Below are 13150 nucleotides of genomic sequence, written 5' to 3'. Positions count from 1 at the left end.
TGCTGAAAATTTCAGCACATATGCTTTCAAACTATTAGAAACACGAGCAGTCTCACTTTGATCAGACCCATATCTCTGTTTCTTCCGTAAGAGTCTTGACCCTTTCATCAAGGGCCTTCATTCTACTATGGAAAGAGAAGACACCAGGAGCAGCTGATAAACTAAAATAGCAGTCTCCCAGTGGTCTCTGTAACATTTTAAATTGGTCTACAACATAACAAGAAGGTGCCCAGTTTTATTTCTTTTTCATCTGTCAGATCATAAGAGAAGTGCAAATTCTTGACTTCCACACATTTGTTCAAATGGCTGTAGAAAACTTATGTACCTACAAATGGAAGCAGAAGTGGGCTGGTTATCAGAAATGGGAGATGTCCACTTTCTAATGTACATGAGATTTTGGGCCAACCAGTGAAAACCATAAAAGAATGCTGGATTTTTCCTCTAAACATCTCGCTGAAAGTGAAAGAGATGAACCTCACTTAACCGTGAAATGAAGAGGGTGCATATCTGAAATTCTTTCACACAAAAGATGACCAGTCGTCATCATTCAGTCAATAAAAATAGAAACTAATGGCCTCTTTTATGTAGATGCTGTACTCCATACCTGAACACCTCAAGCTCTCCCAGCACTGTTACTGCTGTGATCGTTAAGATTGTTGAATGAAGCTCTCTTACCTTCTTCAAGGTCGATACTCAGAAACACTTTCAGATTGGTGGAGGCTGCTTTCTGACTGGGATTACATTTTAAATCTTCACTGGGTCAGATTCTGATAATTATCATGCATGTAACTTTTCACAGGCTTGAATTAAATTGATGGTTTTATTTCAGCTACTCATTAGTAGCAGCTCTTTATGGCTCTAGTTGAAAGGAGACAGTTTCCACTGGAATATCAGACAGCAGCTTTTCACTGGTATTACTTACTCTGTTGTTTTGTACACATCAGAGTAGAGCCCTGCCTTCTGGTACTTCTTCTTTGGGGGTCGAGGCGCTTTTTTCTCACGCTGGGCTAGAGAAGGCAAAGGCTGTTCAGTGTTTTCAGATTCATGCGGTTTCCCAAGGGCATCGTGTGGACTGGGAGGTTCAGCTACTGTCTCAGAAAAACTGGAAGAAAAAGTAAAGATTAAAGATTATTTTACTGTATTTCTTACCACAAAGACTATCTTGCCATACTTCATTATTCCTCTATAATCTGGTCAGCAGAAAAAAATATGTCCGTGTTTTGGAATTACTATATGTCTCAGCTATTTAAAAAAATGCAATTCAATGATCATGATCAAGTGGCGGTTAAGCATAATCATAAGAAACGTACAATCTTTTTATAGTAAGGTTGTTATTAATTAGTACAAAAAGAATGTTCTTTGCTAATATTTATCCCTTGGAGCCTCATTTGAGGAATTTAGAAGGTGGCTTATGCTATCTGCTTTTCTACTCTAAAACCACTACATGGTAAACCTTTTCTTCACCTTCAGGACAGCCATACAATACAGCCTTTGAACATGTGGTTCCAGCAACATTCTGTGAATCTAAATACCTTTATTACAGTATTCATTGCTGAAACACAAATGGATGGTTATTTTTCAGAACTATTCAGAACACAGATGAAGGAAGACTTCTGGAAGAGTTTGATCTGCGTGTATTGATGACTTTGAGGATAAGCATGTGAAGATTAGACCAGAGAGAGATTTCTGGTCTGGCCCTTTACCAGCCAGTGACTGCACAGGTGCACACCTTAACTTCTCCTTGCTGCTTGGGTTTTACTCTTTATTTGCTGTGTATCAACTGATCTCACCTGACATTCTGTGTGGCTTGTAAGTATTTGTTTGTAATGTGTATGAGTCACACTCTAAGATTCCCATGGCACACATAACTCTTACAGTTCCTTATTCCACACATGATGAAGGAACAATCTTTGCTATGATATCTCATCAGTAAACCTGTTACCAACTCATTAAAAGTATTCTTCACCAAGACAATCATAAAACTTGCTTCACTTGACACACAAGCACAAACCCAATAGTTTTAGATTACCTGAGATTCCATCCCATTTTGGGGTGTGTTCAGTAATTTAGGAAGACTCTAAGCATACTTAAAACTAACATGTTGGTTCCGTCTAAACTGAAGTCCTTAATGAAAACAAATGTAACAAGCAGAGCTCATTAGAGTAGGATTCTTTCATGGACTGAAATGTTTTAAAATTTTATAAAATCAACAACGGCTATACTGAGGGCACAAAATTGTAAGGGACTTACCTCTTATTGCTCTCCTGTTCATCTTCCGGTAAAGACTTTTGTCGCTTCCTGGCCTGTTCCTCTGCAAGCCACCTCTTTCTCTTCCAGCCTTTTCGGTGATCTGTATTCAAGTTCACACTTTGCACGACAGCTTCAATCACATCTGTGATGGTATCAGGTCCAAGGTGTAAGGGACTGCTGCTTTCTTCTCTTTTCTCTAACTCCTGACTGACCAGTCGAGCCGCCTGGAAAGCTTGCATTGAAACAACAGCCTGCATTGGGTATTTCCGAGGCCTACCTGGCCTGCGCTTCACAAAATTATTCCCTGTCCGTGACTGCCTTTGCAGCTTTTTGGCTTTCAGAATTTTATTGACGTGGTCAAGATTTTTTTTTGTTGCCAAGATCTTGTTATAATTGCACATTTTCCTAGCTTGTCGCTGCATGGCTTCAACCACACTTCTCTTGAGATGATGTGGGGAGTAGCTGTTTGGTAGTCTGTCTGACAGAAGCGAGATACTATCGCTGCAGGAGCTGCTGGGAATCGCTGGAGTTATGAGGCTGTCCTGCTTCCCCAGGCCTCTCTCCCTATTGTGGTTTCGAGCAGGACTGGCTGATGGTGGACCAGACACATTTGCAATGACTGCTTCTAAGGTTTTGTCCAAAGTAGCCTGGCCTTCGTGTTGTGCCATGCGCTGCAGTAAGCTATCCACCGAGTCATCACCCGCGGTTGCCAGCCTTGCTCCTCGGGAAGGTACTCCAATCACTGAAACCCAAACAAACATATGTATACTGAAACAGACTTGAGCTATAATCAAATAAAGTTGGAATTAAAATACAATAGTTGGATAGACTGACAGCCTTTTATATCCTATAATTGCCCGGAATGTTCAACGACAAGACACCCGTTTCTGTAACACAAGCTCTAATGGGAAAAGGGTCCAGTGATGCAAGTAAGTGGAAAGTCTGCATTTTATATCATCTGTTTTAACATACAATTATCTTCTCTTTATTCACACGCAGTCCCCCACTTCTAATAGCAAAGAGTAACTGGGGCATTCCCTACACGCGTACAGTCCAGAATTATTCTCAAGTTTCTATTCAACACTAAGAATAAGAAACCTTCTGTGCACAGAAAAATGAAATACTGATAAAAAGACTGAACAACATCTGAAATGTTTTAAAATTGATTTTCTTTTTTCGTAGTTTGGAAGTATTGAAACAACTTTTTCATTGCTCTTGCAGTTTCTTTATATAAAAAGACAAACATAATGACGACAGACCTGTTGCAATAAAGAACAGGCTTGGATAAAGGTAAATCAAAATATCTGTACAAAAGACAAAGGCTAATTTACACAGGAATTAAAGTTAGATGTCACTTTTTAAACAAAAAGTTATATGCTTTATAACTGCAGACTGGTATTTGAAAAAGAGAATTTCCAGGCCAGCCATACTGATTATGCTGTATTAAAAAGGGATTTGTTCCAAACTAAGAGTTTCCCAAAGCTGCCCTGCTGGTTCTTAGTGATAACATTTAATCAGAAGAAACTCTGCTCTTTCTGAAATAAAATGGATGCTGTCTTCTCATAAATATATCACAATTGCACATTAGCATTTACAAAATGTTACTGTAATTGTGGTCAATTATTTAGATTAGATCTACTTAAACTAGTAGGTTCTAGGCTGTAGGCTGAAGAGCATGCACTAGTGCAAAGGTAACTGTTAAAGGGAAGACAACAAAATGTTTTATAAAAGGATTTCTATCATTTGACAGGAGGGAGATTATGCATTAGCTGACAAAGATAAAGCACAAAACAGTTTAAAATAAATGTTTGCTAGTCCTAGTGCTCACTAGTCTAAGTGTGGTACTCTGGAGAAATGTATTGCTCATTAAGATTCCAAAGTCATGAATTTGCCAGTGCAAATGAAGACGTGCTTTAGAGATTGCGCAATTTAAAAAAGGGAGGAATCAGCATAACAAGTTCTAAAAATCCTCCTGTGAACAGCTTTCTTCCTACAGGACAAAAAAGCAGAGAAACATACTTGTCAGGTCACTGCTGTAAGCCTAACTGCAATCACCTGGAAATACTAGCAACCTGAAGAACTTTGAAAGAACTGGAAGGATTTACACTTTCAGCTTTCAATTTTAGATGAAATAGTAAAGATAAATTACCCTTTATTTTCTTATGGTCTTTAAATACACATTGGGATGGAGCAGAGGGTTCCTGACAGAAACATCATCTGTTTAGCAGTGAGCTCTGTAAACAGCTATGCCATCCACTGCTAACCAAACTATACAACACATTTGGACACAAAGTCTAACAGGTGTCCTTGAATTAGTGTTTCTGTTTGGAACCTGATCCAAAAGGTTGGGACAACTGAAGGCTAAGATCCCCAAAACAGCTGCAGCCCTGGTCAGGCACACTTGGTGACAAAGGAGCTCTTTGACAAACACGTCGAAATCCCACATGCATTCAAGATCTACGGAAGATATAACAAAGACTGGTCTTTTCAGTGCATCATCAGTTCAATGACTTTGAAGTCGATAAACTTAAGATTCATTTCATTCATACGCTCTCCTGCACAAAATATGCCTGAACTTTTAACACCTTCCTATACACAGACTTACACTGATTGTAGCTGCCCCTTTAAAAGGAATAAGTAAGAGAAAGTTAACAACACAGAGAGCAAAAAGAGAGAACACTTCTTCACTGCAGATGACTGTCTTTAGCATATGCTGGATAAAGTATCTGTTGCAAGTATCTCTTTAAAGGGAGGAGGAAATAGCAGTTTTGGCACACCCTTCCTATATGGAAATCATAACTAGTTCTGTAAGTCCCAATCCTAAGGGTGTTTACTAGAAATTCGCAATCAACTTTGATGCCTAAGAATGTTTGAATTCTACTAACAGGAGTTCTTTGTACAACTGGGCTTCTTACCAAATTGGTCAACGTTACGGATTTTTTGGTGTCCAATCACAGGTAAGCTCACATCACATTTTCCTCAGAGGGACTGCAAACAGAGTCTCGTTTTATCACATGGCTGACAACTTGCCAGTAATATACAGGAAACCAACATTTTCAGATCTGCCCTCTGACAATTTGGTCAATGGATTCAACAGTTCTATAGGTGGGAAAATGTGACAGAGAGCAACATGCATGCATTCACACACAGTGTGACTCCACAAATCTGACCTCCTTACAAAAGAAAGGCCAAAACATATCAGAAGCACCTTTCCCTTCCTCCTGAAGTGAACAAAGGTGGACTTCCTCAAGCAGCAAACTGCACAGTACATCACCCCATGGCTGAGAAAGCCAGCTCCTGTAACATCCTGTTGGCATGCATTTGCTCAATTTCACGATGATTTTGTGCATCTGAGACTTGGTCCTCACTGGACAGAGCTGTTGAGAATGCTACCAGAGTTCCCACGGCTTTCAGTGCTTCCATCTCTCTCCTACTATAATTTTTGACCTGCCTAGAGTCATTCACAACTGTATCATTAGCGATGACTGGGATGAGCTTCTTGTCATCCTCAATCACCTTAGCAGGATTCTCACGTGCTACGAAGGAAACATAACAGCACAGCCCGTCCTGATCCTAACAGTTATCTACCCAAGGGCAGACAACTGTCTGCCTTCTGAACAGCACAGAAGTCAAGCTCTTCCCCATGGAGGAATTAATCTATTCATCTAATTCATTGATTAACCGTAGTGTCACAGGCCTTGCTAGCATTAAAGCACTGAGCTTCATGAAGACTAATTTAACCTGGTGAGGAACCAAATTCCATTCTGCCATAGCCATGCTGCTGGTTCTGTAAGAGTCAGCTCAAGTTTCCCAACTCTACAACCCGATTTGCAGCACTTGTATCCTAAAATGTAGGTGGAAAAACTCAGTATCTCCATGAACATATTGCTGCTGTTAAAGTTCTCAGAGCAATGCTGTCTCAGCTGTCTGTAGTAGCATGGAAGGAAGAAGGGCCCTGGAAGGAAGAGGGGCCCAAGACAGCTGACTAATATTCAAGGGTCACTTCCTCCAAGCTCAGGAGCGATGCATCCCAACCAAGAGGAAGTCAGGCAAAAACACCAAGAGGCCCCCATGGATGAACAAGTAGCTCCTGGGCAAAGTCAAACAAAAAAAAGGAAGCCTACAGAGGGTGGAAGCAAGGGCAGGTAGCCTGGGAGGAATACAGAGAAACTGTCTGAGCAGCCAGGGATCAGGTTAGGAAAGCCAAAGCCCTGATAGAAATAAATCTGACCAGGGATGTTAAGGACAACAAGAAAAGCTTCTATAGGTATGTTAGTGATAAAAGGAGGATGAGGGAAAATGCGGGTTCCCTCCGGAATGAAACGGGCGACCTGGTTACCCAGGATATGGAGAAGGCTGAGATACTCAACAACTTCTTTGCCTCAGTCTTCACTGGCAAGTGCTTGAGCCATACTGCCCAGGTCACAGAAGGCAAGGGCAGGGACTGGGAGAATGCAGAACCGCCCACTGTAGGAGAAGATCAGGTTTGAGAATATCTGAAGAACCTGAAGGTGCACAAGTCCATGGGACCTGATGAGATGCATCTGCGAGTCTTGAGGGAACTGGAAGATGAAGCAGCCAGGCCACTCGCCATCATATTTGAGAAGTCCTGGCATTTGGGTGAAGTTCCCGCTGACTGGAAAAGGGGAAACATAACCCCCATTTTTAAGAAGGGAAAAAAGGAAGACCCAGGGAACTACGGGCCAGTCAGTCTGACCTCTGTGCCTGGCAAGGTCGCGGAGCAGACCCTCCTGGAGACTATGCTCAGGCACATGGAAAATAAGGAGGTGATTGGTGACAGCCAACACTGCTTCACTAAGGGCAAATCGTGCCTGACAAATTTGGTGGCCTTCTATGATGGGGTTACAGCATTGGTGGATAAGGGAAGGGCAACTGACATCATCTACCTGGACTTGTGCAAGGCATCTGACACTGTCCCACACAACATCCTTGTGTCTAAATTGGAGAGACATGGATTCGATGGATGGATCGCCTGGTGGATAAGGAATTGGCTGGATGGTTGCACTCAAAGAGTTGTGGTCAACGGCTCAATGTCCAAGCGGAGAATAGTGACGAGTGGCATTCCTCAGGGGTCGGTACTGGGACCGGCACTGTTTAACATCTTTGTTGGTGACATGGACAGTGGGATCGAGTGCACCCTCAGCAAGTTTGCCGACGACACCAAGCTGTGCGGTGTGGTCAACACGCTGGGGGGAAGGGATGCCATCCAGAGGGACCTTGACAGGCTGGAGAGGTGGGCCCGTGCAAACCACACGAAGTTCAGCAAGGCCAAGTGCAAGGTCCTGCACGTGGGTCGGCGCAGTCCCAAGCACAAATATAAGCTGGGCGAAAAATGGATGGAGAGCAGCCCTGAGGAGAAGGACTTGGGGGTACTGATTGATGAAAAGCTCAACATGGGCTGGCAGTGTGTGCTTGCAGCCCAGAAAGCCAGCCGTGTCCTGGGCTGCTTCAAAAGAAGTGTGACCAGCTGGTCAAGGGAGAGGATTCTGCCCCTCTACTCTGCTCTGGTGAGACCCCACCTGGAGTACTGTGTCCAGCTCTAGGGGCCCCAGTACGAGAGGGACATTGAGGGAGTCCAGAGGAGGCCACAGAGACGATCAGAGGGCTGGAGCACCTCTGCTATGAGGACAGGCTGAGAGAGTTGGGCTTGTTCAGCCTGGAGAAGAGAAGGCTCCGGGGAGACTTAATTGCGGCCTTCCAGTATCTGAAGGGACTACAGGAAAGATGGTGAGGGACTGTTTATCAGGGAGTGTAGTGACAGGACAAGGGGTAATGGGTTTAAGCTGAGGAAGGGTCGATTTAGATTAGATGTTAGAAAGAAATTCTTTCCTGTTAAGAGTGGTGAGGCAGTGGAACAGGTTGCCCAGAGTGGTTGTGGAGGCCCCATCCCTGGAAGTGTTCAAGGCCAGGTTGGATGGGGCTTTGGGCAACCTGGTCTAGTGGAGGGTGCCCCTGCCCACAGCAGGGGGGTTGGAACTACATGATCTTTGAGGTCCCTTCCAACCCAAACCATTCTATGATTCTATGGGTCTTAGTATAGCAGTGGTCCCGAAAACAAGGCCACAAATATCACTTGCCTGTAGAAGATGTGCTCTCAGATGTCGATCTCTTTCGGGAAGGGCTACAATTTGTGCTCTCTGACTGCCTCTGGGAAGGTTTGTCCTGTGTCGGCAAAGTGCCTGAAAAGCAGATCAGGGAAGAGAAAAGCACAAGAAAAAAAAAAAATTCAGTATGATAGTGCTGATACAACACACTGTAGATGCTAAACATTCAAACTAAGATTACTCTTTTTTAGCTTTAGGAACACCTGCTTGCTATGATGCACATAGGTAGAGGAGGAGGGAAATGGACCATCAAGAAGGAGTTTCTCACAGGCTAATGGCATAGGTAGGACAGTAAACAAGCCATGAGAAAAAGCCCCTTAATATCATCAGAGTATTAGCTTTTATGTACAATAAACAAAACACACATACTCCTATTTTCAAATTAACCCCCTAGCTTCATGCCTTGATTTTCACAGAACAGCTGAGTTTGGAAAGGACCTCTGCAGATTGCCTAGACCAACCACTCTGCTCAAACCAGGGTCAACTAGAGCAGGTTGCTCAGGGCCACCACGTTCAGTTGGGTTTTCAACATCTCCAACGATGGAGACTCCACAACCCAGAGTTCAATCACACTTACAGCAAGACACTTTTTTCTTATGTATGAACAGAATTTCCTGTACTTCAGTGCATGCCCATTGCCTCCTGTCCTGTCACTGGGCATCACTAAGAACAGTGTGGCTCCTTCTTTACTCCCTCCCATCAGGCACGTGTACACATTGGCAAGGTCTCCCTTGCGCGTTCTCCTCTCCAGGCTGAACAATCCCAGCTCTCCCAGCCTCTCTCTGTATAACAGATGCTCCAATCCCTTAGTCAGCTTTGTGGCTTTTCACTGGACTCACTGCAGTATGTCCACGTCTTGTCTTGTACTGGGGAGCCCAGGACTGGACACAGCACTCCAGATGTGGTCTCACGGGGCTGAGTAGAGAGGAATATTCATCACCCTCAACCTGCTGGCAATACTCTTCCTAGTGCATCCCAAGACACCGTTCCTCATAGGAGTCTTTCCCAGCCCATTCCGCCAGCAAGTGACAGTCCCTCTGAACAGCAGCACCATCATCTGCTGTATCCACCACTCCTCAGCTGTATCATCTGCAGACTTGCTGAGGGCACACTGTCCCATCATCCAAGTCATTAGCGAAGAGCAGTTAGTTAGTTAAATAGTATTGGACCCCATATTGATCCCTGGGGTCCGCTGTGGGTGACTGGCCTCCAGTTGGGCTCCGTCTTGCTGATCATAACCCTCGGTGCCTGGCAGATCAGCCGATTTTCTATCCACCTCACTTTATAAAAGCATTTCTCTTCCACTCCTCAGGCAGACCTGCTTCATGTAAGTTCTGCAGAAAGCTGAAAAGCTAGAAAAAAACTCTTAGAGTACTTCTTCAGATTTGTCTCTCGCTATGTTAACTTTTCCTTTTTAAGATCCTGTCACAAGAAAAATGTAAAAATTTCTGCTTCAGTCAGCCATGACAAATATGTAAAAACCCCAAGGTCTAAACAAATGAGAGAGATTATCATCTACACACAAACAAGTATAATGCATTATTGGATTTTTAGGGACCTGCAAAACATGTTTCACTCTATGTTCTGAACGCACAGGCTTGGTATTACAAAAAAAAATCATTAGATATTGGCTTATCAGGCAGCAGCAATCACAATTACCATTACTTAAGTTAAAAACAATTTTTAAAAAGCTATAGAAATCTCATGACTATGGAAAGATTAAGGGACAAAACTGGTAATAGCATCTTTGCTGATAACATGAGGAAAGGCCTATTTGTTTTGTTTCTTACATGTATGTATTTTCTTACTGTAACTTGTTTTATTTCGCTAAAACCAAAACTTTTAAAGAATTCCAATTACTCTTGAAAGCAAAGGTTGTGGGATTTGTCAAAATTTCCTAGAAAAATCTGCATATTGCAATCATGAAAATGCAGAGATATTAAAAATTCAGATACTACTATAAAAACCTAGCTAGGCAAAAACGCACGTGGCAGTATGCAATGAGAATATGCACATCATGAAAATCTCTAGAAAATAAAATCTAGAATGCATACTTAAAAATATTTTCATTATTTCACTTTGAAATATCGTTCATGATAAATTAGCTTAGTGCTGCATGTTCAGTTCTGATCTCTTTCTTTACTAACAGACTCCAAAGAAACAAGAGAGCAGGCTGCTGAAGTTATGCTCTAAATCAAGGCCACAAATTAGCACCCATTCAAATGACCGTTTGCTTCAATGCCTGAAGGGAGATCCTAAGGTATGACAATGGGAGAACCCTGGAATGCACCAAACTGATTTACCTGAAATCTTCAGGAAAATCTCCTTTGAGATCCGGTCTTGCCTCAAAGTTTGGATTTTTTTTTTTTTTTTTTTAATCACAGGTGTTATTAGCTCATGGTGTAACATCTAAGATATGTTCAATCGATAGAGGAAATAAACAGTATCACTTTTCCAAATATTCTAACTTCTCGACAAGGCAGAGGAATAATTTTCTTTTTCATTAATTCTTCTCAACAAGGGCACAATCATAAGGCTGCTGGACGTTGCAAATCATATTCCTGGTGAATATTTTCTGATTTTCCTGCATGGCATCCTGATGTAGAGATGGTACTGGTGGGCTCTTAAAGAGAGCTTCTGTACAGTCTGTTCCTACAACACGCAGGTAAAAAGGAAGCTGCAGTGGAGCTGTGCAGGGAGACTACACACGGTTGCTTAATACTAGAAGAAGCAGTCAACTGTTTTTTTTATTCCATAATGAATTTTTCTAATAAGAAACTACAAGACGCATTGATTTCATGAAGTATAGATTAACACAAATACCTGGGGACTTCAGGGAAAAAAAAGAATTATACAGCAGGAATAATTGTTCGAAGCAGGAATAGGCTATAAGTTATAATAGGGAAAAAAAGAACCCCAACCGTGAGAGGGATTTGGAGGGCTGCTTGGATGGCAAAGCTCTTTGTGCTTGCTGACAGATGATGCTCATATCCTAGAGGTCTCCGTCCTTTCACAAATTCAGTGCTCATTTCCTTCACAGACTGCGGCCGTCTCCGGCGGCAGCAACCGGCTGTCAGGCTCCCGCCGGCGGCCCCGGAAGGGCCTTTGCGGCACCTGTACGAATGGATCCCCCCACGCCGAGGCTCCGGCCGCGGGCAGTGGCGGGACTCGGCCCGGCAGAGCCCGAGCTCTCCCCGGAGCGACCGGCGGCTGCTCCCGCGCAGAGGCAGCGGCGCGCCCGGCAGAGGGCGCCGCTGCCCGCCCGGTCGCCGCTCGGTTGGCGCCCCCGCTGCGGGAAGGGCCCCGGGGCAGCGGCTTGCGAGGGCTCCACCGGCGAGCACGGCGGAGCTCTGCCCGTCACACCTCGGGCAGGTACGCGCCGGTGCGTTCACGGACGCGACCACGCGGTGCGGAACCGTCGGGCTGGCGATCGAGATTCAACGCGCTCGCCTGGGCCGACGCGGGTTTTCCCGCCTGGACGTACCATCCCGAAGGCACAGAAAGGCACGTGCACCTCCCGCCAGACTCCGACTGCATGCCCCGACCCTGTCCTTTGGGTTTGAGATGGCACGAAGGCAGCAAAGACTTCTCAAACTGTGCTGATTCCCACCGAACGGCTGATTTTGTTTTTCTTTCCCTTTCCTTCCAGGAATTGTGAGCAGCACACCGAGACCAGTTTATGATAAGCTATCTGTTGTTTGAAATGACTCGTGGCATGAAGCTGCAGAAGTTTAGTAAAGACCACTGTGAACTTGAGATGAACAGGTAACATCATCTTACAAAAATCTTAGAAGACAAAACGTTAGAGCCTTGTGACCTTCCTTCATCGGCATAACTGGGTGTACATGCTGCCTGTATTAAACGAGAAACCTACAGCATGTACACTTCTATCTAAACTACTCCTGTGAAACACAGACTTTCACCGGACTCCTGTTTGCCAAAACATGCCTGTTTCCAATACAGCTTGGACACAGGCAATCTCTGAAAATATCTAGCATCAGCTAATACCACAGAAAGAATCTGTCACTTAATTCAACCAGGCAAGGTCTACATTCAGAAGTCTATGGAAAGGAAGCGTACTTTCCATATGGGATACTTTGAAATAAAGTATCATGAATTTCCCCTATAGATCATAGAGAACAATTTTAGAAGGCATTCCCCGATGCTGGTCTCTGACTACTCGTTTTAACTCCTCTGATTCTGGTTTAACAAATAAACAATCTTTGATGCACCACAGGTTCTTTCTCCATCTGTGCTATTTTCTGAAGCACACAAAAACATCTAAGTCTTTCATGGTAATAGTTTCAGAATCACAATTCAGCACCACAGTTAAAACACAACATGCAACTAGACACTGATCTTCTAAAAAAAATCCAAACCAAAACTAACAACCACCAGCCAGCCTTTTTACTTTATTGAGGCTTTTTGCTAGATGCAGTTTTAAGTTTTCTGATATACTGCATGCACATGGCATGGGGCATTAGGAGATGCAATGAGATGAATACTGAGCTGAAAGCCAGTCTCACAGTAAAACCAGCTGGTTTCCGTTTCAGGAAACACACTTACTGAAAGTGATACATGGCATCCGAGGAACCACTCAAACATACTGTAAGAGGGAGAGTGATTCAGAGCCTTCAGGAGCAGGTTTCAGCTTAAAACATCTCTGCTTTTTCCCTTAATTAGGTTGTTCCTCATAAAAACCCAAGTCAGATCATTCACTGTAATGGGAATCCTCAGGAAATTCCCAGAACTGCACGAGCTAGCACAACCAATTC

At 43.6% G+C, this 13150-nt stretch overlaps 1 protein-coding gene across 5 annotated transcripts in view; it reads right to left on the bottom strand.

Annotated features, from left to right (window-relative positions):
• The window catches only part of ASH1L (ASH1 like histone lysine methyltransferase), a 64785-nt gene that overhangs the window by 28333 nt on the left and 23302 nt on the right, over positions 1-13150 (bottom strand). For 4 of the 5 annotated variants that reach the window (XM_054806052.1, XM_054806053.1, XM_054806056.1 and 1 more), the window contains 3 exons: positions 8349-8450; positions 2251-2992; positions 923-1102 (listed from right to left, as the gene is read on the bottom strand). In XM_054806052.1, the coding sequence (XP_054662027.1) occupies positions 923-1102; positions 2251-2992; positions 8349-8450 (1024 nt within the window). The remainder of the gene's footprint in view (positions 1-922; positions 1103-2250; positions 2993-8348; positions 8451-13150) is intronic. The other variant, XM_054806054.1, reaches the window with a different exon arrangement.

The sequence above is a fragment of the Grus americana genome, chromosome 29 (genome assembly GCF_028858705.1).
Source record: "Grus americana isolate bGruAme1 chromosome 29, bGruAme1.mat, whole genome shotgun sequence".
Taxonomy (NCBI): Eukaryota; Metazoa; Chordata; class Aves; order Gruiformes; family Gruidae; genus Grus; species Grus americana.
This window is presented reverse-complemented; position numbering and strand designations above follow the sequence as displayed.